The sequence below is a fragment of the Myotis myotis genome, unplaced genomic scaffold (genome assembly GCF_014108235.1).
Source record: "Myotis myotis isolate mMyoMyo1 unplaced genomic scaffold, mMyoMyo1.p scaffold_m19_p_1, whole genome shotgun sequence".
NCBI classification, from domain to species: domain Eukaryota; kingdom Metazoa; phylum Chordata; class Mammalia; order Chiroptera; family Vespertilionidae; genus Myotis; species Myotis myotis.
In genome coordinates this window covers 159063415-159086752 of record NW_023416313.1, presented here as the reverse complement: position 1 = coordinate 159086752, position 23338 = coordinate 159063415, and the positions used below count along the sequence as shown (strand labels likewise).

Here is a 23338-nt window from a genome sequence, read left to right as displayed (position 1 = left end):
AGCCTCTGGGACAGCTTCAAGCGCACCAACATCCGAATTATAGGGGTGCCAGAAGAAGAGAGAGAGAGCAAGATATTGAAAACCTATTTGAAGAAATAATGACAGAAAACTTCCCCCATCTGGTGAAAGAAATAGAATTACAAGTCCAGAAAGCGCAGAGAACCCCAAACAAAGGAATCCAAAGAGGACCACACCAAGACACATCATAATTAAAATGCCAAGAGCAAAAGACAAAGAGAGAATCTTAAAAGCTGCAAGAGAAAGAAACTCAGTTACCTACAAGGGAGTACCCATACGACTGTCAGCTGATTTCTCAACAGAAACTTTGCAGGCCAGAAGGGAGTGGCAAGAAATATTCATAATGATGAATGCCAAGAACCTACAACCAAGATTACTTTATCCAGCAAAGCTATCATTCAGAATTAAAGGTCAGCTAAAGAGATTCACAGATAAGAAAGAGCTAAAGGAGTTCATCACCACCAAACCAGTATTATATGAAATGCTGAAAGGTATCCTTTCAGAAGAGGAAGAAGAAGAAGAAGAAGAAAAAAGTAAAGATACAAATTATGAACAACAAATACACATCTATCAACAAGTGAATCTGAAAATCAAGTGAATAATCTGATGAACAGAATGAACTGGTGATTATAATAGAATCAGGGGCATAGAAAGGGAGTGGACTGACTATTCTTGGGGGGGAAAGGGGTGAGGGGGATGCGGGAAGAGACTGGACAAAAATCATGCACCTATAGATGAGGACAGTGGGTGGGGAATGATGGAGGAGGGTGGGGTGGGAGCTGGGTGGAGGGGAGTTATGGGGGGTAAAAAGAGGAACAAATGTAATAATCTGAACAATAAAGATTTAATTAATCAAAAAAAAAAAAGAAAAACTTAGCAAACTAGGAATAGAAAGTAAATTCGTTAATCTAATAAACAATATCTATTTAAAAAACAATAGCAAACATCAATTTAATAGTGAAACTTTGAAAACTTTCCCTTTGAGACCAAACAAGGGTGCCCTAGCAGGTGTGGCTGAGTTAATTGGAGCATTGACTGGTATGCTGAAAGGTGGAGGGTTTGATTCCAGTCAGGGCACATACCTACTAGTAGATACCTAGATTGAAGGATCTCTCTCTCTCTCTCTCTCTCTCCCCCCCCTCCTTTCTCCCATCCTCTCTCTAAGACCAATAAAAGAGAAAAGAGAGAGAGATCAAACAAGCTTATTTCCACTTCTTATCCATCATCAAGTCTTAATAGTTCTATTTCCAATATATATTCCAAACCCATTCACTTCTATCGTTAGTACTACCACTGTAGTTCAAGCTACCATTATCACTCGTGTACAATACTGCAATATCCACCTCACTGGTATCCCTGTTTTCACTCTTATCCTCCCCATCCCCCCCACCCCCCGCCCATCTTTTTTCCACATATTAGGCAGTTATCTTCCCCTACTTAAAACTCTTCAATGGCTTCCCATCATACTGAGTAAACTTCACCAGGACCTACCAAAGCTCTACAATACCTGATCCCTATCTGTCCCTCAGACTTCATACTGTCTCTCATATCACTGTCTTCCTTATTCACCATGCTGGCCACACTAGCATTTCTATTCTTGCACACACAAAGCTCTTTCCTGAGTCATTAAATTTATATTCTCCCTTGTCAAGAAAGCCAAGAAAAGCACGCTTTGTAGCACTGCATATGTCTCCTTTGTAATATTACCACACTGTAATTTAAGTCTGTTATGTAAATTAATTTATTCCTGTTATCTCCCCAAACTATCCTTGCCCCAACAGTAAACTATTTTTTAAAAATATATTTCATCGATTTTTTTACAGAGAGGAAGGGAGAGGGATAGAGAGTTAGAAACATCGATGAGAGAGAAACATCAATCAGCTGCCTCCTGCACACTCCTCACTGGAGATGTGCCCGCAACCAAGGTACATGCCCTTGATTGGAATCGAACCTGGGACCCTTGAGTCCGCAGGCTGATACTCTATCCACTGAGACAAACCGGTTAGGGCTACAGTAAACTATTGAGAATAGGGCTGGTGTCTCTTAAGTTCAGAGTCCAGCATAGTACCAATTTGCTGAATGAGTAATTAATAAATAATTCTTAAAAGTTACTTTATGATCACTGACTTGCATATTTTTTCTCTTTTTGAGAATATTTTAAAATTCAGTAACATATTCAAATTCACAAATAATGATATTAAATACTATCTAATCAGAACCACCTAAACATCTTCACTGTTTAAAATTAGCGAGCATCATTCCTGTCTAATCTATAAACTAGCTGGCATGTATGTGGAGAGATTAAAAACTTATTTAAGTCTCCTTTTAAAATTATTCTATTTATCACATAACTATAAGTTCCAACTTCAACAGAATTAGGAGACCCTAGATTCCCATGTTAAGCCTCATTTATAAAATTCTGTTATGGCCTGGCCGGCTTGGCTCAGTAGTTGAGCGTCAACCTATGAACCAGAAGGTCACGGTTACACCTGGGGTGCTACTGTATACTCACAGAGGTGTCCTGAAATATTTTAAAGTTTGTGAGAAATGGCAGTTCCCAACATGTCAGGCACAGCGTGAACTACTAGCTCAAAATAGTACCTATTCGTATTACATTAGTTTTGATAACATATAGGATGTCCCCCAAAAATGTATACACACTTTGAATGATTATAAAGTCAGAATTTATTAACATACAGTTCATTTTCAAAATTTAAAAGGATCTACATAAATGAATATATATATATTTTGTCAATGGCAGTTTTCAAACTGATGACCATTCTGGTCCAGGCACTGCTGAGAACTTGAAGCAATGGAATCACAAACATCAAAAATCATTTCGTTGAGTATTTGTGTGTCCTCAATTCGTCGAATGTTGCCAGTATCCCCATAAAAAGTCTAGTGGATAAATTTTTTGTTGTTGTTCAAAGCTTAGTCTAACTTCACCCTTTATTTCAAATCAGTTAAATCTGAAAAGGACTGAAAATTAAGTGTTAAAGTGTAATCAGCTGTTAAAGTGTGAATAAATTTTGAGGGGGCAACACCCTGTGAATAATTATAAAGGCAGTGTTTGTACTTCAACTGCGTTTTTAGACTTCCAGTAGCATTTTAGGATGAACTTCCTTTGTTCAAAACTTAGTCTGGCTGAAAAGAAACATTAATTGAGCTATCAGCTGTTAAAGTGTGTATACATGTTTTGGGGACACCCCGTATTATTGCAAAGCTGGGTCTTTGGCAGATGCTGTGATATAAAGCAGTTCTTTTAATCAATGTGGTACAGGAAATGAGGAAGGCAGTGGCTGATCTAACTCCAAGATTTGAAAAGCTGTGCAGTGCTCAACAGGCACACATATCCAATCTATAAAAATAAAAATGTAATATGCTAATTAGACCAGACGGACCAAGCCGCAGCGGGCAGCGGGTGGGGGGCAGCAGGTGGGGCCAGGCAGAAGTGGCAGAGGCCTGAGGCCATCGTGGTGGTGGGGGCCAAGCCCCTCGCACGAATTTTGTGCATCAGGCCTCTAGTTAGTAAATAATTGTGATTATTAATAACATTAAGCCCTAACCGGTTTGGCTCAGTGGATAGAGCATAGGCCTGCAGACCGAAGGGTCCCGATTCCGGTCAAGGGCATGCACCTTGGTTGTGGGCACATCCCCTGTAGGAGGTGTGCAGGAGGCAGCTGATCAATGTTTCTCTCTCATTGATGTTTCTCTCTATCCCTCTCCCTTCCTCTCTGTAAAAAAAATCAATAAAAATATCTTTTTAAAGAATAAAATTAAAATATATTTTCCTTTAATTTATGCATATTATTATTTTTAAAAGGCTACTATGTAGTTAGGAAATACATTTGTTTCAACTTAATAGCAACTCTTTAAGTTGTCTGGACCTAACTATTTAACAAATGGAACCTATAAGTATTTCTTTTGGCTGAAAATTTAGGAACTACGAGTCTAAATAACCCAAAGGTCTGCAAACAAAGCTACTGGGCCAAATGAGGCCTTAAAAGTGGTGTGTGTGTGTGTGTGTGTGTGTGTGTGTGTGTGTGTTGTTGTTTTTTTTACATTTTGAATGGGTTGTAGAAAACAAAACACAACAAATAAAAAAGAATATGTGACAGAGACCATGCCAGCAATCATGTCGTCTGCAAAGCCTGAAATATTTATTTTCTGGCTCCCTGTCCACGCCTGTACTTACACTAGCAATTACTAGAGTTAATGTGTTCCATGGCGTCCACTGACAGGCTCCGGCCCAGTGCTGTCCAACACAGCAGCTATTTAAACCTAAGTTAATGAAAATAAAATTTAAAATTCCCTCCTTCAGTCACAGGGGCCACATTCCAGGTGCTCAAAGTCGCATGTGACTGAAGGGTGCCGAGCTGAACAATGCAGATGTAAAACATTACCATCATCACGGAGCCTTCTATTGGACAGCTGTCCCACCAGTATCCAGAGTGGCTAATACAGCCAGTCTCCTACTTATCATCAAAGGCACCATCAGTGCTACCAGGCCAAACATTTTTACTCAGTTTTCATCTCTTTGACCTCTTGTACACATTCCCAGCCATCACACAGTCACGGAGAATCACACTGCTTTGAACCTGACCTTCAATTAGCAGAACCTTAGGGTACATTTACCTCCATGTCATTCCTCCAAGTTACAGCTCAGATGCCGCTTTCTCCGGGACGCCTCCTTTCGTCCCCACAGTCAGAGGTATCAATCAGGCCCTCCTCCTCCGTGCCCCACACCACTGTGACTCGCCCGTGGTCCTTCACCTGGCTTGTACCCTAACCATGTGTGCACCCTGTTCCCTTTCTGGACTGTGGGCTCTTTTGGATTGGGGACTCTGAACCAGCGGCTCCCCGCCCTAGCCTAAGGCAATATGACACCTGACACATAATCTGAGGAATTTGATTGATCTAATTCAATTGAAATGAAAGCTTCAATCTTAATATCTAGAGCAGCGGTTCTCAACCTGTGGGTCGCGACCCCTTTGGGGGGGTCCAACGACCCTTTCACAGGGGTCGCCTAAGACCATCGGAAAACACATATATAATTACATATTGTTTTTGTGATTAATCACTATGCTTTAATGATGTTCAATTTGTAACAATGACGTTGGGGGTCACCACAACATGAGGAACTGTATTAAAGGGCCACGGCATTAGGAAGGTTGAGAACCACTGATCTAGAGCGCAAGCTCTGCTTAGGCTTCTCTGACATGTCTGTGAACTTATGGGCAATTTTCAAAGATTTTTTTTTTTCTTAAACTCTAGTATTAAGATAAACAAGCAAGAAAAAGGGGCTTTCACTCTGAGCTAATAATGGACAGAGGAAGGTTTGTGAAAGCTTATTTTTGGAGGACTAATACCGGCTTATTTGCTAATGTTATTTTATCTGCCGGAAACGGAGCGTCTGTTCGGTGCCGGTAGCACCCCAAACTCTGTAAATAAACCACGACAGGCCGAGAGTGTGAAATCACTCGCTGCTGTCACGTCATTTACAGCCAAGAACAGACGGGGTCGGAAACACGAACCGCGGGAGCTCCGCAGGGAAGAGCGGCGGGCGCGAGGACGGGCGGGGGAGCGCGGACCGCAGGCTGCGGCGGCCCGGGGACCCCGGGGCGGGCGGGAGCTGCTCGGGGGGGAGGGCGGCGGCAGCAGGAGCGGGCCCGGCGCTTTCGGGGCCGCCGGGCTGAGGGCGCGTCCCCGGCCTCCCGCCCCGGACTTTCAGGGCCCCCAGACAATCCCAACTGCGCCCCTTCCGTCCCCGCCGGGAGCCCGGAACGAAAGCCCGTTCTCCTTACCTGCCGAGCCTCCCGTTTGACAAATTCTCCTCAGACCTTTGGGGGTCCGTGGTCATTAGCCAGTAGTTCTCCACGGCCTCGATGTCTCCGCGCAGCGCCGGGCAGCCTCCGGGCCGCTTTCAAATCTAACCGCCCAGATGCTGCGCAAGCGCAAAGCCGCTTTATGCGTCGGCTCCGCCCCTTAGGCGCCGGGGCAGCCCCCTTCCGAAGGCTCCTTTAACCCAGCTTCCTTTCCAGCCTGCACGCCCATTTTATCTCCTTCGGGGTTTCTCGTTGTCTACCAATTTTTTGTTGTTGTTGTTTCCCTCATTGCAGACCTCCCATATCGTGGGAGCAGCCATCTTCTTCTGATTACTTGGTATAAAAAAGATCCGCGCTTTGCTTCCGTACAAAATGGCGGCCATCATATCATTGCGTCACAGCCCCTAGTATTACTCCCTATAGCTACCAGGAAGAAGTAGGCTTCTGGGACGAGGTGGCCGAGTGGTTAAGGCGATGGACTGCTAATCCATTGTGCTCTGCACGCGTGGGTTCGAATCCCATCCTCGTCGGAATTAACTTTTGCCTCAGATTTAAATAGACATATTTATTTGCGGAAATAAAATAGTTGAATAGATTCCAGTTGTGAGTTTACTAGTCCATTTACTTTAGCACCACTAATCTCAGGTTTGAGATGTTTAAAAGACAGCTTTTGGAGCGTTCTGACTTAACAGGTGAAGAAAAGGGAAAGAATACCGACAATGCAGCTAAAAATGCAGAGCCGTTCATCAATCTGGATGTAAATAAACCTGATTTTAAGGCTGGTGTAATGGTTTTAGCTAACCTTAAGACTCAAAATCATAATGATTGCCTGGTAATGTTTACGGCAATTCGCATTTTGGTGCAGGAGCGCCTGACACAGGTTGCAGCTGCTAAAGCAAATCAAACAAAATAGCAATTGCCCGTTGCTTTAGATAAGCATATTCTTGGTTTTGACACAGGACATGCAGTTTGTTTTTTTTCTTAAATACATTTTCATTGATGTCAGAGAGGAAGGGAGAGGGAGAGAAAGGTAGAAACATCAACGATGAGAGACAATCATTGATCCGGTGCCTCCTGCACACCCCCTACTGGGGATCAAGCCCCCACCCCAGGCATGTGCGCTGAGGGGAAATCTAACGGTGACATCATGGGGAGATGCAGCTCTCAATAAAGCTGCTCAAATTCCCTGGCCAGGTTGCTGAGGTGGTTAGAGCGCCCTCCCCTTACACCAAGGTTGCAGGTTCAATCCCCAGTCAGGGCACACAAGAATCAATAAATGTGTAAATAAGTGATAGACACTGATCTTAACCTTTCCCTGAAATAGGTCTCTCTCTCTCTCTCTCTCTCTCTCTCTCTCTCTCTCTCTCTCTCTCTCTCTCTCTCTCTCTCTCTCTCACCTTTGCAGATGCTGTCCTTACTTCTCTCAGGAGCAAGCACCCACTCACCAATACCTCTTTCCCATCTACCCCTGCCTGGCTGGCTCCTGCTCCTTCATCATCAAGCCTCCCCTAGTCCTGCAACCTAAAGCTTCCTCAGATTTCCTTTCAACTAGCCCATGTGTTCTCTCTTGCTTCAGGACCTTTGGTCCTCTTCTAGATGCTCCAGTAGTCCCTGCGTTTCCCCCAGCACTTGCCAGACAGTATTTAAATTGATCATTAGTGCTGCAGCCTCTAAACGGCATCATTTTTCTGAGTTTTGCCTGCTTCTTGCAGTGATAACTTCCTATAGAAAATTGATAGGCCTATCAATGTGCTGAGTCTCTACAAATAAAAAGTAAGTGGATTCTCTCCTCAAATGAAAATCTTCAGCTGTGGAAGTTCTGACAAGACAAAGCACTGGAAGTGTCTAGAGGTAAAAAAGAAAGGAGGGAGGGAGGGAGAGAGAGACAAAGAGAGAGAGAGAGAGAGAGAAATCTTGAGTGAAAACTCACTTTTCTATACCTCATTTCTGTACCTGTTTTTATGCTTAGTTCATTTGTGGTGTCTTTCATATGAATTGCAGTAAGACTTGCTCCAACAGTCCTTTTTTTTTTATTTTTTTGCATTTATGGTCTCTTCATCTATGAGAACCATTTTACCTTTTTTTAAGAGAATCAAAAGAATCAACAACATACCAGATTATTTAAAAAGCCCCGGGGAGTGTGGGGGGAAATACTTGAATTAGTAATGGAAAAAGCAATTTATAAACTAAGGCAATATGAGAGTTAGAGGCGCCATCTACTGGACAGCAGCTACCGCAGGATTTGCAGAAGATAGTTCTATAGAAAGGGCTGCTAGGTTTGGAAAGATCTCCATTACCCTCCCAAATTTGTCAACAAACCGCAGCTCAAGGAAACCACTCTCCATCAACACCAGGGTTCTTCTCCCCAGGTCCTATCCTGAACCATTGCAGGACCCCTCAACCTCTGGAAGGCCACTGGAGAAAAAAACATTGCAGTCAAATGCATTACCAAGATACTGCAGCTCTCTTAAACACTTCAGTGCCCGGGAATAGTTCTTCATTATCCCAGTCCAGTTTCAGGAAGAAGACCCATTATGTTTGGAGAATGAGGAGCTCTGGTAAGAACTGTCTAGTATTTAGTTGATGATGGTCTTCAGCTAGGCAGGCCCTTAGAGCAGTGATGGCGAACCTTTTGAGCTCGGCGTGTCAGCATTTTGGAAAACCCTAACTTAACTCTGGTGCCGTGTCACATATAGAAATTTTTTGATATTTGCAACCATAGTAAAACAAAGATTTATATTTTTGATATTTACTTTATATATTTAAATGCCATTTAACAAAGAAAAATCAAACAAAAAAATGAGTTTGTGTGTCACCTCTGACACGCGTGTCATAGGTTTGCCATCACTGCCTTAGGGTGTCAGAAGCCCTATATGACATAGCTCTGAAGAAAGAATTGAAATCAATTATTTTTATGTGTTTGTTTGTTTGTCTTCAGTTTTATTTAATTCTTGCAAGAAAAACCCAGACTCCAGGCTGCAAGACTTGCAAAGATTGATTCTGAGAGGCAGGCAATGACAGAAGTGAGTCCAGTCTGTTTCTTACCATTAGTTAAGTGTGGACCCACTGGAGAACCAGCTCTGGGAAAACAGCCATGACAAGGCCTGGAGAGGCTCAAGAATGAATCCAGGCTTTCTTCTTCGAGTCAGCAAAACCAACCCGAAACATTTTTCTTTGCTCAATTCATTCCCTGAGCAGCATGCTATCATGTAAAAACATCCACCTTGCTATAACAGCTTCTGGGAATGTCTACTGAGCTAAAAATGAAATGATTTTTTTTTTCATATTGAAGACCAATAGAGCAAAAACGGAAATCTAATTTGTAGTACTTGCTTAGGAAAGACAAAGTGAATAAACGCCAATAGGCTAGGGCAGTGGTCGGCAAACTGCGGCTCGCGAGCCACATGCGGCTCTTTGGCCCCTTGAATGTGGCTCTTCCACAAAACACCGACTTCTGCGCATGGGCCACGAAGTTTCAATCTCACTGTACGTGCACGCCTGCACGTCATATTTTGTGGAAGAGCCACATTCAAGGGGCCAAAGAGCCGCATGTGGCTCGCGAGCTGCAGTTTGCCGACCACTGGGCTAGGGGAAAAGGGGAATAACACTTCTGATATCCATGCTTTGTTTGCTGAGATAGCTATGGATAGTTAACAAGCAACAACCAATTACACCTTTCCTTCTCATCATTTTGAGGAGGAGCAATGCCCTACATTTAAATGTCATAGTAATTTTTTTCATTTGAAATCTCCAGAATAAAGTAAAACTGGCTTAAACCCAACCCCATAGGGTGAAGTTAATGGATGAAGGCAAGGCCTGGGGGCATAATCTAATGATTCCATTGAGTTAGAAACAGAAGCAATAATTCCTTTTTTGATTGTGATACTATGAAGTAAGTTTTTCATGTCTCTTTGGACTAAATAAAATCCTTGACTCTTGAGTACTTTTCCCCCCTCTGCCTTTCTCAAAGATTGTTATCTGAATGTTTTGACTTGTTTTTGTCAATTCTAGATCAGCTGCCCAGCCAGCGTGGCTCAATGGTTGAGCTTCGACTGATGAACCAGGAGGTCACCATTCGATTTCTGATCAGGGCACATACCCAGGTTGCAGACTTAATCCCCAGTAGGGGCTGTGCAGGAGGCAGCCAATCCATGATTCTCTCTCATCACTGATGTTTCTATCTCCCTCTCCCTTCCTCTCTAAAAAAATCAGTAAAAACATATTAAAAAAAAAAAAAATCTGGAATTTTCCAGCCCATCTTGTGGAAGCTGTACAACAAATATTCTGCATAACTGAATTGCGGCTTGGGTTCTTCATTGCCAGGATTCTCCTCGTTTTCTGCTTCTTCTGGAGGGAGGCATATATTCCAATAACTTATCGGTTTCCTTAGATTTGTTTCTAACCTTTCCATGTCACCACAAAATGAAATCGTCTCCATCAACAGTGTCAATGACTCCCAACTGTATATTGAGACTTTCCACTGGGGTAGTCAAGGACCTGAGGTCAGGGTGAACCTGCTCACAGAAGGCACAAACCTTGTAGAATGCACATTTTTAGAGAAGAGGGGTGCCAAACACACTGTAAGAGCTGATCCATACAGTCGGGATCTGCTGGGCTGAAGGTCTGTTCTAGGTCAGTCTGGTCAGCTACCAACTCTACAAATTGCTGTATTCCTTTCACTGTTTATTAGCTTTTTAACCCAGATAGTATCTTCATGAAAAGGGCAAATTCTTCATGAGTCACATCTTCTAGAACCTTTTTGGGTTCAGTTAGTATAAGTTCCTTTACTTCCTTTGTTAAGACTCCATCTGGTAAAGTCTTAAATTTTGTAGAAAAGATTATGATTGCTCATACTCTAAGAATGTCCTCTCCTTGAAGAATTAGGCTGAATAAGCCACCTAAAGTTCCTTTTGCATCCATCTTAAATAAAGTTAACAAGGCATGTTCACTAAGTTAAATTCTGCAGTCATCTGCAAAAGTCGTATTAGAATATCTGCCACTGGGGGAAGATTTTCTCTAGTGGCAAATTGAGGAAGCTCTTAACTGCTTGCCAGCAAATTGATACATCTTCATTCTCACAAAGGACTGTGCATTGATAGCAGAAGCAGCCAACTCTGAAAAATGCTTAAAGAAGTTTGATATAAACTGAGCTACTAATCTTTTTTCCTTGGCACCACCTTTTACACCATCCAATATCACTTGATAGGTTTCCTTCCCTCACCCCCCACCCTCAATCCTCACCCAAGCACATGCTTACTGATTTTAGAGAGAGATCAATGGGTTGCCTCCAGTATATGCCCAGATGGGGGATCGAACCCGAAACCTAGGCATGTGCCCTGACCTGGAATCAACCTGCAACCTTTTGGTGTATGGGGTGATGCTCTAGCCAACTGAGCCGCCCGGCCCACGTGCTCTGTGCCATTGGCCAGGATGCCATAATCCTGGTAAACCCCTTCCACGGTCAGAATGGTCAACAGGTCCTTGTCGTTGCAGTCCTCACCAGTGCCATCACTGCCTCTGACGAGCCCATGAGCTGCACTATTAAGCTTTCAGCTGCAGCCGGTCACTTTACCAGGCAATTCTTAATTGTTCTGATGATAAAAATGTTGCCGTTTTGAAAACATGAACAAGCTTCAAATGAAAGGAAAAGAAGAGAGTATACAGAGTGTTTAGAGGAAAAGTAATATTATCTCTATTCTCAGAAGTCATGGGGAAAAAAAATACACATGCCTACTTTAAGAAACCACAAAAAAATAAAAAATTATTAAGCTAATAAATCAGCAAAGTTGCAGGATATAAAATCAACACAAAATCAGTTGTAATCTGATACATTAGCAATGAACAATCCAAATATAAAATTAAGAAAACAATTCCATTTAAAATAGCATCAAAAAGAATAAAATATTTAGGAATAAATTTAACAAAGGAGGTATAACACATACACTGGAAATGACAAAACATTGCTAGAGGAAAATGGGACTACATCAAACTTAAAAACTTTTGTGTATCAAAGGGCATAATCAACAGAACAAAAAGAATGAGGATGGGAGAAAATATTTGCAAATCATATTTCTGTAAGGGTTAACATTCAGAACATGTAAAAAACATGGATGGAATTCAACAACAACAAAATCAAATAACTCTACTAAAAAATGCACAAAGACTTGAACAGACATTTCTCTAAGATATACAAATGGCCTAGAAGCAAATGAAAAGATACTCAATGTCACTAATCACCAGAGAAATGCAAATCAAAACTATGATGAGATATTGCCTCACACCCATTAGATCCCTACTATAAAAAAAAAAACACACAAAAAACAAACAAACAAAAAAAAACCCCAGAAAACAATATGTTGGTGAGGATGTAGAGAAATTGGAAGCCGTGTGCATTGTTAGGATTATAAAATGATGCAGCTGCTATAGAAAACAGTATGGAAGTTTCCTCGAAAAATTACAAGTAGAACTATCACAGGATTCAACAATCCATTTCTAGATATATACCCAAAAGAATTTAAAGTGGGATATTTAAGAGGTATTTGCACAGGCCTGGCCAGCGTGGCTCAATGGTTGGGCATTGACCTATGAACCAGGTGATGGTTCGATTCCCGGTCAGGCCACATGCCCAGGTTGCGGGCTCAATGCCCAGTTGAAGGTGTGCAGGAGGCAGCTGAACAATGATTCTCTCTCATCATTGATTTTTCTCTTTCTCTCCCTCTTCCTTCCTCTCTGAAATGAATAAAAATGAAAATGAATAAAATGAAATAAAAATGAATAAAAATGAAAAAAAATATTTCTTTTAAAGGAAAAGGTGTATGGGAAATCCTATTTCTTAAATTAGGACTCATTTTTAAAAATATATATTTTATTGATTTTTTTACAGAGAGGAAGGGAGAGGGATAGAGATAGAAACATCAATGAGAAACATCGATCAGCTGCCTCCTGCACACCTCCTACTGGGGATGTGCCCGCAAGCAACCAAGGTACATGCCCTTGACCGGAATCAAACCTGGGACCTTTCAGTCTGCCAGCTGACGCTCTATCCACTGAGCCAAACCGGTTAGGACTAAAAAATATTTTTTTAAAAAGAGGTATTTGCACACTCATGTTAACAGCAGCACTATTCACAATAACCAAGAGGTGGAAGCAACCTGTGTCCATAAATGGATCAAGGGATAAACAAGATGTGATATACACACACAATGGAGTATTATTCAGCCTTAATAAATAAGGAATCCTGTCATGTTACAACATGGATGTACCTTGAGGTAATAAGCCAACCACAAAAAATTAAAGTGTATGATTCCACTTATATGAGGTATCCAAAGTAGTCAAATTCATAGAAACAGAAAGTAGAATGGTGGTTGCCAGGGCCTAGGGGTAGGAGAGGAAAGGGGAGTTGTAGAATTTCAGTCATGCAAGAGAATTCTGGCGATGTTTCACAACAATGTGAATATACTCAACATTACTAAACTGTACACTTAAAAATGGCTAGAATGATAACATTTTTTACCACAATAAAAAATTAAATTTAGCCCTGACTGGTTTGGCTCAGTGGATAGAGTGTCAGCCTGCGGACTCAAGGGTCCTGGGTTCAATTCCAGTCAAGGGCATGTCTCTTGGTTGCAGGCACATCCCCAGTGAGGGGGTATGCAGGAGACAGTTGATCGATGTTTCTCTCTCATCGATGTTTCTAACTCTCTATCCCTCTCCCTTCCTCTCTGTAAAAAATCAATACAATATATTTTTTTAAAAAAATTAAATTTAAAAAATCTCATCACCACCCTGGCTGGTGTGGCTCAATTGGTTGGTGGTCATCCTGTGCACCAAAAGATTGCCGGTTCATTTCCTGATCAGGGCACATGCCCAGGTTGTGGGCTTGATCCCTGGTAGGGAGGGTGCAGGAGGCAGCCAATCAATCTCACATCGATGTTTTTCTTTTCTCTCTCTCTCTCTAAAAATCAATACAAACATTTTTTAAAGCATATTCATTTAATTTATGTCTTTTTAAATCCTCACCCAAGGATATTTCTTCCATTGATTTTTAGAGAGTAAGGAGGGAGGGAGGGAGGGTTGGGGGAGAGAGAAAAACATCCATGTGAGACACATCAATTGGTTGCTTCCCACACATGCCCCAAGCCATGGCCGGGGATGGAACCTGCAACCGAGATATGTGCCCTTGACTGGAATTGAACCCGACATTTTTTAATTTTATTGATTTTTTACAGAGAGGAAGGGAGAGGGAGAGTCAGAAACATCGATGAGAGAGAAACATTGATCAGCTACCTCCTGCACGCCCCCTACTGGGGATGTGTCCGCAACCAAGGTACATGCCCTTGACCGGAATCGAACCTGGGACCCCTCAGTCCGCAGGCCAAAGCTCTATCCGCTGAGCCAAACCGGTCAGGGCGAACCCAAGACATTTTGGTGCACTGGCCAACGCTCTAACCACTGAGCACACCGGCCAAGACCAAATCATATTTCTGATAAGGGGTTAATATTTAAAAATATAAGGAAGTCAACTCTATAGCAAAACAAACAAAACACCCAAATAAGCTGATTTAAAAGTGGGCAAAGGATTTAAATAGATGTTCCTCCACATAAGACATACAAATGACTAGGTTCAGAGAACTTTCAGGGTGGTGAACAAGAAGGCATCCACATATATAGGGGGTGGCATACCCTGAGCAATATGGGGTCAGAAGCACCCGTGCTCAAGACCCTTCCAGACCTTATCCTATATATCTCTTCACCTGGCCATCGATTTGTATCCTTTAATATCCTTTGTATTAAATCAGTAAGCTAGCAAATCAACTATTTTCCTGAGTTCTGTGAGCCATTCTAGTAAATGACTGAATCTGAGGAGAGGGTTGCGAGAATCTCTAGTTTATGGTTGGCCAGAAGCACAGGTGATAAGCTGAACTTGAGACTGGCAATGTAGGAATGACCCTCTCTCCAGGTAGACAGTGTCAGTATTGAGTTAAAACTATAGGTCACCTAGCTGTCTCAGAGAATTGCTTGGCGTGGGGAAACCACCACACATTTGAAGTATACAGTATTCTATGAGTAGTGAGTAAAGGAAAATGAGATGTTCTTTTTAGGTATCTAACACAGTCAAACACATAGAAGCAGAGAGTAAAATATGATATCAGGGGTTGGGAGCAGGGGAAGTAGGGAATTGCTATTCAATAGGTATAAACTTTCAGTTATGCAAGATGATTACATTCTAGAGATCTGCTGTTCAACATTTGTATTTATAGTTAATACCGTACTGTACACATAAAAGGGTATATCTCATGTGAAGTGTTATCACACAAAAAAGGAAATTAAAACTTTCATGAATGCAAGGACACTATCAATAAAATGTACAGAAAACCTATAAAATGGAAGAAAATATTTGCAAATCATATATCTATGGTCTCATATCCAAAATATATAAAGAACTCATAACAACAAAAGGGAAAACAACCTAATTTAAAAATGGGCAGTCCTAGCTGGTTTGGCTGTGGATAGAGAGTCAGCCTGTGGACTGGGGGTCCCGGGCTCGATTCTGGTCAAGGGCACATGCCTAGGTTGCAGGCTTTCAATCCCCAGTAGTTGGCATGTAGGATGCAGCCAACCAATGAGTCTCTCTCATCATTGATGTTTCTATCTCTCTCTCCCTCTCTCTTCTTCTCTGAAATCAATAAAAATATATATTTTTTAAAAATGGGCAAAAAAGAGCCCTGGCCAATGTGGCCCAGTTGATTGAGCATCATCCCATATACCAAGAGGTCACTGGTTTGATTCCTGGTCAGGGCACATGTCCAGGTTTTAGGCTCAATCCCTGGAAGGGAGTGTGCAGGAGGCAGTCAATTGATGTTTCTCTCTCACATTGATCTTTCTTTCTCCCTCTCTCTCTAAAATCAATAAAAACATTTTTCAAATGGGCAAAAAACCTGAATAGACATTTCTCCAAAGAAGATATATAAATGGCCAACAAGCACATGCAAAGATGCTAAACAGTATTAATCAATAGAGAAATGCAAATCAAACAAGATTAAGACTTCACTAGGGAAATGCAAATGAAACAAGATTGTAAGACTCCACTAGGCTAACTATAATTAGAACAACAGAAAATGAGAATTGGGGAGGATGTGGAGAAATTGGAAACCTGTACTGTCGATGGGAATGTAAAATGGCTCAGCCACTGTGGAAGTTTCATGACTCCTCAAAAAGTTAAACATAGAATCACCATATACTCAGCAATTCTACTCCTTGGTACATGCTAAAGAACGAACTAAAAATACAAATTCAAACAAAAATTTGTACACAAATGTTCATAGCAGCACTATTCACAACAGCCAAAAGGTGGAAATAACCTAAATGTCCATTAACTGATGACATGTAGTACACTCATACAATGGAATATTATTCAGCTATAAAAAGGATTGAGGTACAGATGCATACTATAAATTGGATGAACCTTGAAAACATTATGCTAAGCAAAAGACATACACAAAAGATCTTTTATTGTATGACCCCATTTATCGTTTTATAATTTTAAAAAATGTTTTTTAATTAATTTCAGAGAGGAGGGGAAAGGGAGAAAAGAAAACATCAATGATGAGAATCATTGATCAGCTGCCCCACACTGGGGATCAAGCCTGCAACCTGGGCATGTGCCCTGACCAGGAATTGAACCATGACCTCCTGGTTCATGGGTTGATGCTCAACCACTAAGCCACACTGGCTAGGCATATGATTCCATTTAAAAAATATATTTTATTGATTTTTTACAGAGAGGAAGGGAGAGGGACAGAGAGTTAGAAACATCGATGGGAGAGAAACATTGATCAGCAGCCTCTTGCACACCCCCTACTGGGGATGTGCCCACAACCAAGGTACATGCCCTTGACCGGAATCGAACCTGGGACCCTTGAATCCACAGGCTGACGCTCTATTCACTGAGCCAAACCGGTTAGGGCACGTATGATTCCATTTATATGAAGTGTCTAGAGTAGGCAAATCCATTGAGACAAAAAGTAGATTAATGGACCCTGGCCTGTATAGCTCAGTGGCTGGAATGTCAGCCTATGCACCGAAGGGTCACAGGTTCTATTGTGGTTAAGGGCATGTACCTGGGTAGCAGGTTCAATGCCCACCCTGGTCAGGGTACATGTGGGAGGCAATCAATGTGTTTCTCTCATATCCATGTTTCTCTCTCCCTCTCTCCCTTCCTCCCTCCTTCCATCTCTCTGAAAAATCAATGGGAAAAATATTCTCAGGTGAGGATTAACAGGGAGAAAAAAGTAAATTCATGGTTACCAGTGGCTGGGAGGAAGGGGAAACGGGGAATGACTACTTATTGGGTATGGGTTTCCTTTTGGGTGATGAAAATGTTTTGGAGCTAGAAAAGGGTAATGGTTGCAAACACTGAATGTGCTAAATGCCACTAAATAGTATACAATTATGGTTAATTGTATGTTATGTGAAAAAAAAAGGCCCTGACCTGGTAGCTCAGTTGGTGTCTCAATACACCAAGGTTGCAGGTTCGATCCCATCAGGGCACATACAAGAATCAACCACTGAATATATAAATAAGCAGAACAACAAATTGATGGTTTTCTCTCTCCCCCTTCTTATCTCTCTTAAAAAAAGGAAGAAGCCCTAGGTGGTTTGGCTCATTGGATAGAGCACTGGTCTGCAGACTGAAGGATCCCAGGTTCGATTCTGGTCACAGGCACATGCCTGGGTTGCAGGCTTAATCTCCAGTAGTGGGCGTGCAGGATGCAGCCAATCAATGAGTCTCTCATCACTGATGTTTCTCTCTCTCTCTCTCTCCCTTTCCCTTCCTCCCTGAAGTCAATAAAAATATATATAAAGAAAAAAAGCAGTAAGAAAACCAGACTCATAAGGTATAAGGTATAAGCCAAAGGTACACATTTACAAACCAAAAAGTTCCCAAACTAGCTGGAGATAGCAAGTATAAGCAGTTCCTGTAAGTGCCCAACTTTACTCCGTATAGAAACATTGAGTACCAGCTGAATGAGGTCAGTTCCGACTCCATGGCTTCTTCAACCCAAGAAGTGATCCCGCCATAGGCCACAGCTCTCAGTCCTCTTGCCAGTCATCCTGTGCCCAGGTAGGCATGGGTGAAGAGTACTCAAAACCTGGCCCTTTATAGCGCAGGGCGTGCAGAAACATCACAAGGTCCTGGGGCAAGGGGTCCTGTCGCACCAGTCGGCACTCTGCACAGAGGGGGTCTATTTCTTGATTCACAGCATCTGTTTCTGCTGCATCCCCTGGTGACAGGGCCTTTGTGTCCAGATCCTGAGGGGCTGCCTCAAGTACTCCATCCATCTTTTGAGCACATGCAGCCAAGTCTTCTAGGTGGTCTTTGCCGAGCTCTGAGGAGGGAGCTGTAGGGTCTGTGAGTCCTGGGGACAGATCACCTTCACAGAGATCTAGCACGTCCAGGCTCTGTTTGGCTTGGTGTTCTGCAACCAGGTCCCGTAGCAGCTCCTCATCTGTCTTGGGAATGTGGCCACCTCGGCCCCGGGAGGGGCCCCAGGCCCCTGAGTTGTAGATGGGGTCATTAAGGATGGGGTGGCCCAGGAACTGGAGGTGGACTCGGATCTGGTGAGTGCGACCTGTGAGCGGCCGACACCGCACCACACTGGAGTGGCCGTTGTAGCTCAGTCTCTGGAACACTGTCTCACAGGGTTTGCCCCGAGTATCTACACGGCACACCCCTACCTTGTAAGAGACTACCAAGATGGGTTCCTTGCAGGTCACTTCCTCGGAGGGGAACTCCCCCTCCACTCGGCAGACATATTCCTTTTCCAGCTACACAGGAGGGAAGAGGGAGAAAATCAGCACAAAGCCTAAACTCATGAAGCCCAGACCCACTGCAAGCGGTGAGGAATGCAACAGTGCCACGCAGAGGAGGATGCAAACCCCACCTCCACCATTTGCCAGTTTCAAGATTTTGAGTACATTACTTAGCCTCTTTAAATACCATTAACTTGTCTAGAAAAAGTAAGATTAGAAAAGCATTAACCTCAAAGGGCTGTTATAAAGATTCAGTAAGTTAGGCTCTAATGTACTTGGTACTTAGTCTGATATACAGTAAGCACTCAATAAATGTATCATAATCAGATCCAGAATTACAAGTCTCAAGACCACAATCAGTACCACTTAATTATTCTACCCAAGCCTCTTCTAATTTCATTCACAATCTTTCCACCAACGAGGTTCTCCCCAAAACCTTGAAAACCTTGCTCAGCCTGTTGGCACTGTAAAACTTCAAAAGAACTGCCCTGGCCGGTTTGGCTCAGTGGAAGGAGTGTCGTCCTGCGGACTGAAGGGTCCCAGGTTCGATTCCGGTCAAGAGCATGTACCTTGGTTGCGGGCACATTCCCAGTGGGAGGTGTGCAGGAGGCAGCTGATTGATGTTTCTCTCTCATCGACGTTTCTAACTCTCTATCCCTCTCCCTTCCTCTCTGTAAAAAATCAATAAAATATATTTAAAAAAAAAAAAAACCAAAAAACTTCAAAAGAGCTAACTACCAAGATAGGCAGTGTATGCCATCTCTAAAAATCTCTTGAAACATAAGAGATAATAACCTGTTTTGGGTACTTTAGGTGTTAACCTCCCTGAAGGTAGGAAGCCTGGCCAGACAAATACGAAGGCCCACTTCAGAGAGAAGTCAGTGTTGCCCTTTTGACACAGCATTTGTGAGCCCAGAAAGTGACGTGCGTGAAATAAGCCAGGCTCACCTGCCGGTCCCGAACTTGCTCATGTACCCTCTCTGAAACAGCTGCTGTCTTGGCAAACATGAGGACCCCCGAGGTAAGGCGGTCGAGCCGATGCAGTGGGTGTAGCTCCTTAAGTTGGTGCTCCTTGCCCAGGATGAAGATGACCGTGTTGTGCCGGAAGCGGCCACAGGGGTGGACAGGAATGGAAGAGGGCTTGTCTACAACCACCATGTCTTCACTCTCAGCCAGCAGGCGGATAGGCTCTGCCGTGACTGGTGGCTCATGCCTGTGCACTGTGTTCCGCAAGAAGTCATTGTCCTGCCGATGACACAGGCAATTGTTCAGCCCAGGGACTAGCAACCTATAATCAGTCAACCCCACACACAGCTTCCTCTCTTATTTATTGACACGAAAGAATGGTCAGAGTATATCCTTACACAAAAAGCGGTATGCACAGTGCATATTCATTTTGTAAAAATGCAGACAGACAGCAGGCACTGAAAAAGAACTAGAAGGATAAGGCACAAAAAGGTTAATGGTACTATCTCCAGGTGGTGAGATTATGGGTGGTTTTTTATTTTGCTTATTTGTATTTTCTCTACAATAACGTTATATCTAATTTCACTGAACTTCTCTAAGCCTTTGTTTCCTTATCTATAACATGTGACAGCTAGACCAGACGCTTGCTTTTCAAAATTGGGATGGGAGAGAGGACTCAAGTCACTCATTCCCCAAATGTTGAGATCGCCTTGTCTCCCCTCACAACCTGGTGAGCCAGGGGTGTCTGGTACCTCTTAGCTGTAAAGGAATTTTAAAGAAGGGTCAAAAGCACTGGGCTAGACAGCTCTAGTCTTTATCCCGGACAGTTCACAATTCTATCATCTTAGTCTCTATAATAAATAATTTAAGTAGTTATAACAGCACAGGCTCTGGAGGTGACACTGTTGCCTTACCTCTGTGAGGTTTACCTTAATTTAGTTTCCTCACAGGTAAAATGAGGTGGCAATACCTACCCCACAAGGCGATCGATAAAATTAAATGTTATTAAAGTTCTCAAAATGCCTAACTCTGTACCCAGTAAGGAGACATAAATAGCTCTACTATACTATTTGTACAGAGATCCACAATGCAAAATAGAAAGTGATCAATGTCCGTGCCAGTGGCACAGATTGCATAAAAGGAGCCACAAGAATTCCAACTTCTATGCTTTGGAAACAAGAAAACAGTGTTTCTGAAGCACTGAGGCTACTTGCGGCGATGGGGTGGGAGGAGAGGGCTTTGAGACTGTTTCAAGTGAAAATGAGAAAGCCTCGGAATTACCCCGATTTTACTCCAGTACCTATGGCCACTAACTCAGGGAAAAGAATCCCTGCCCCCTTCAGACCAGCCCATCAGGACTCCACCTTGAGCACGATGCTGAGGTCTTGGACCGGCTCCTCGTTGAGGCGCAGGCGCCCCGCTCGGACCGCGGCCTCGTAGTAGGCCAAGGGCTGGGCTCGGAACTCGGTACTGAAGACGTGCAGCAAGCTGCGGCCCACCCAGCGGCCTTTGCAGTAGGTTCGGAAGTCAAAGTAATAGGGCCGCACTTTGCGCAGGCCGCCCTCGAAGTAGTAGCTGGTCTCTGCAAAGTGCTCATCGCCGAAGCTCACCCCTGCCCGCCGCTTCTTCGGGGGCGGCACGACGCGCTCCCCGGCCGCGCCCCGCCGCTTCTTGCGCTTGCCCGGGCCCGGCGCTGCAGCCGGGGCCTGCTCCTCGCTCCCCGCCACCTGCTTCCCTACCCCCGGGGCCAACTCCACTCCCGCGGCTGCCGGGTCCGGGCGCCCTGGGGGTTGCTCGACCCTCGCGTCGCCGTCCGCGTCTCCGTTTAGCTGAGCCGGAGCCCTCCGCTCGCTCGCCGCCTCCGCCCCGGTGGAGAGCATGTCCGCCATCCGGCCTCCGCGGCCACCCCAAGTCCTGGCAAGGCTGCGGCACGGGAGGCTCAAACTCCGCGGCACGAGACCCCGGAGCCACCTGCAGCCGCCCAGACTCATACCCACGCGGGCGCCACTGCTGGGTCGCGACCTGAAGACGTCACTCAGCACCAGCCAATCAGCGAGGCCCAACGGGGACAGCGAAGGGAGGAAGTGAGTTGAATGACTGGCGTGGCGAGTTGAGAGGCTGTGAGGGAGACTCGCCAAAAGCATTGAATTCATGTAGATATACTCAGAGTTCCTTGGTTATGGAAAAGCTCCTGGAAGGAACATAGTGAAAACAAACAGACTTTAAAACAAAACGGAGCGCTGAATTCCGAATATGCTAGGCATATCTAAGCATTGTATTGTATGCTTTCAAAGAATGGAGCTCTTCCCAGCGTCCCTTGCATCTTGCACATTGGTGTATCCTCTGGGCTCTATCGGGCAGGCAGAGCCTTTGGCACCCGAGGCACACAGCAGAGGAAGCAAGCATCGTGTTTGACAAGATAGAATTGGAGGCATCTGATTCGGGGGATCGCAGGGGCGGAGGTGCTTGTGCCCAGTTCCCAGTCAGCCGTGCCAGCTGCAGTGGCAGTGTAGTGTTACTGTATTTATATACCACATCTTCGTTATCCACTCACCTATGGGTAAACACTTAGGTTGCGTCCATATCTTGGCTATTGTAAATAGCCAAGTTTGTTTGGTGAGCAGGAAATCAGAGAAAAGGACATAAGTGAGTCGAGAGACCATGGAGTAGTTTTGTTTTTCTTTATCTTTATGGCTGAAAGTATTATACATGTCCCCTGTTTCCCCCCCCCCCATTGACCCCTTCCTCCCCACTCCCGCCCCCTCCCCAGGCCTTCACCCCACTATTGTCTGTGTCCATGAGTTATGCATATATGCATGTAAGTTCTTCAGTTAATGTCTTCCTCCCCCTACCTCTTTCCCTCTGAGATTCGTCCGTGTGGTGCATGCTTTCATGTCTCTGGATCTATGTGTATTTTGTTTGTCAGTTTGTTTTATTCATTCGATTCCACATATAATGAGGTCATTGTAATATATGTCTTATTCCGACTAGCTTATTTCACTCAGCATAATTCTCTCCAGGTCCATCTGAAATCCCTCTTTTTTACAGCTGTATAGTATTCCATTGGGTAAGTGTACCACAGCTTTTTTATCCACTCATCTACTGATGGGCACTCAGGCTGTTTCCAGATCTTAGCTATTGTAAATAATGGTGCTATGAAATAGGGGTAGGTATTTTCTTTCTGATTGGTATTTCAGGCTTCTTAGATATATTTCTAGAAGTGGGATCACTGGGTAAAATAGCAGTTCCGTTTTTAATTTTTTTTGGAAACTCTGCCTGTTTTCCATTCCCACCAGCAGAACGTTGAAAAAAATGTAGTAGGGTTCCTTTTACTCCACATACTTGCTAGCAGTTGTTGATATATTGATGGCCATTCTAGTAGGTCATTTTAATCATACTCAATGGGCAAAAACTAAAACCATTTCCCCTAAGAACAGAAACAAGACAGAGTTTCACCACTTTTATTCAACATAATATTGGAAGTCCTAGCTATAGCAATCAAACAAGAAGAAAAAATAAAAGACATCCAAATTGGAAAGGAGGATGTAAAACAGTCATTATTTGCAGATGACATGATACTGTACATAGAAAGTCCTAAAGATTCCACCAAAAAACTAGATTTAATAAATGAATTCAACAGTGTAGCAGGATACAAAATTAACACTCAGATATCAACGGTATTTTTATTCACCAATAATGAACTCTCAGAAATAAAA

At 43.4% G+C, this 23338-nt stretch overlaps 2 protein-coding genes, 1 non-coding gene and 1 pseudogene across 8 annotated transcripts in view; 1 reads left to right on the top strand and 3 right to left on the bottom strand.

Moving 5' to 3' along the window:
* KNL1 (kinetochore scaffold 1) overlaps positions 1–5966 on the bottom strand; it is a 68223-nt gene extending 62257 nt beyond the window's left edge. The window contains exon 1 of one of the 6 annotated variants that reach the window (XR_004965797.1): positions 5823–5961. The gene's annotated coding sequence lies outside the window, so the exon portion shown is untranslated. Of the gene's footprint in view, positions 1–5822 lie in introns of all 6 variants that reach the window. The other 5 variants (XR_004965796.1, XM_036297431.1, XM_036297441.1 and 2 more) reach the window with 5 other exon arrangements.
* A 325-nt stretch (positions 5967–6291) lies between these two features.
* On the top strand, positions 6292–6373 carry TRNAS-GCU. The gene has a single exon. It is a non-coding gene; the product is annotated as a tRNA-Ser (tRNA).
* Positions 6374–9971: 3598 nt separating this feature from the next.
* LOC118675015 lies at positions 9972–14604 on the bottom strand (annotated as a pseudogene).
* A 3132-nt stretch (positions 14605–17736) lies between these two features.
* On the bottom strand, positions 17737–21644 carry RPUSD2 (RNA pseudouridine synthase domain containing 2). Its single transcript, XM_036297394.1, has 3 exons — positions 20987–21644; positions 19605–19901; positions 17737–18671 (listed from the first exon to the last, which is right to left on the bottom strand). The coding sequence occupies exons 1-3, from the start codon at positions 21611–21613 to the stop codon at positions 17937–17939; spliced, it is 1659 nt and encodes a 552-aa protein (XP_036153287.1). The 5' UTR covers positions 21614–21644; the 3' UTR covers positions 17737–17936.
* Between the last annotated feature and the right edge of the window lie 1694 nt (positions 21645–23338).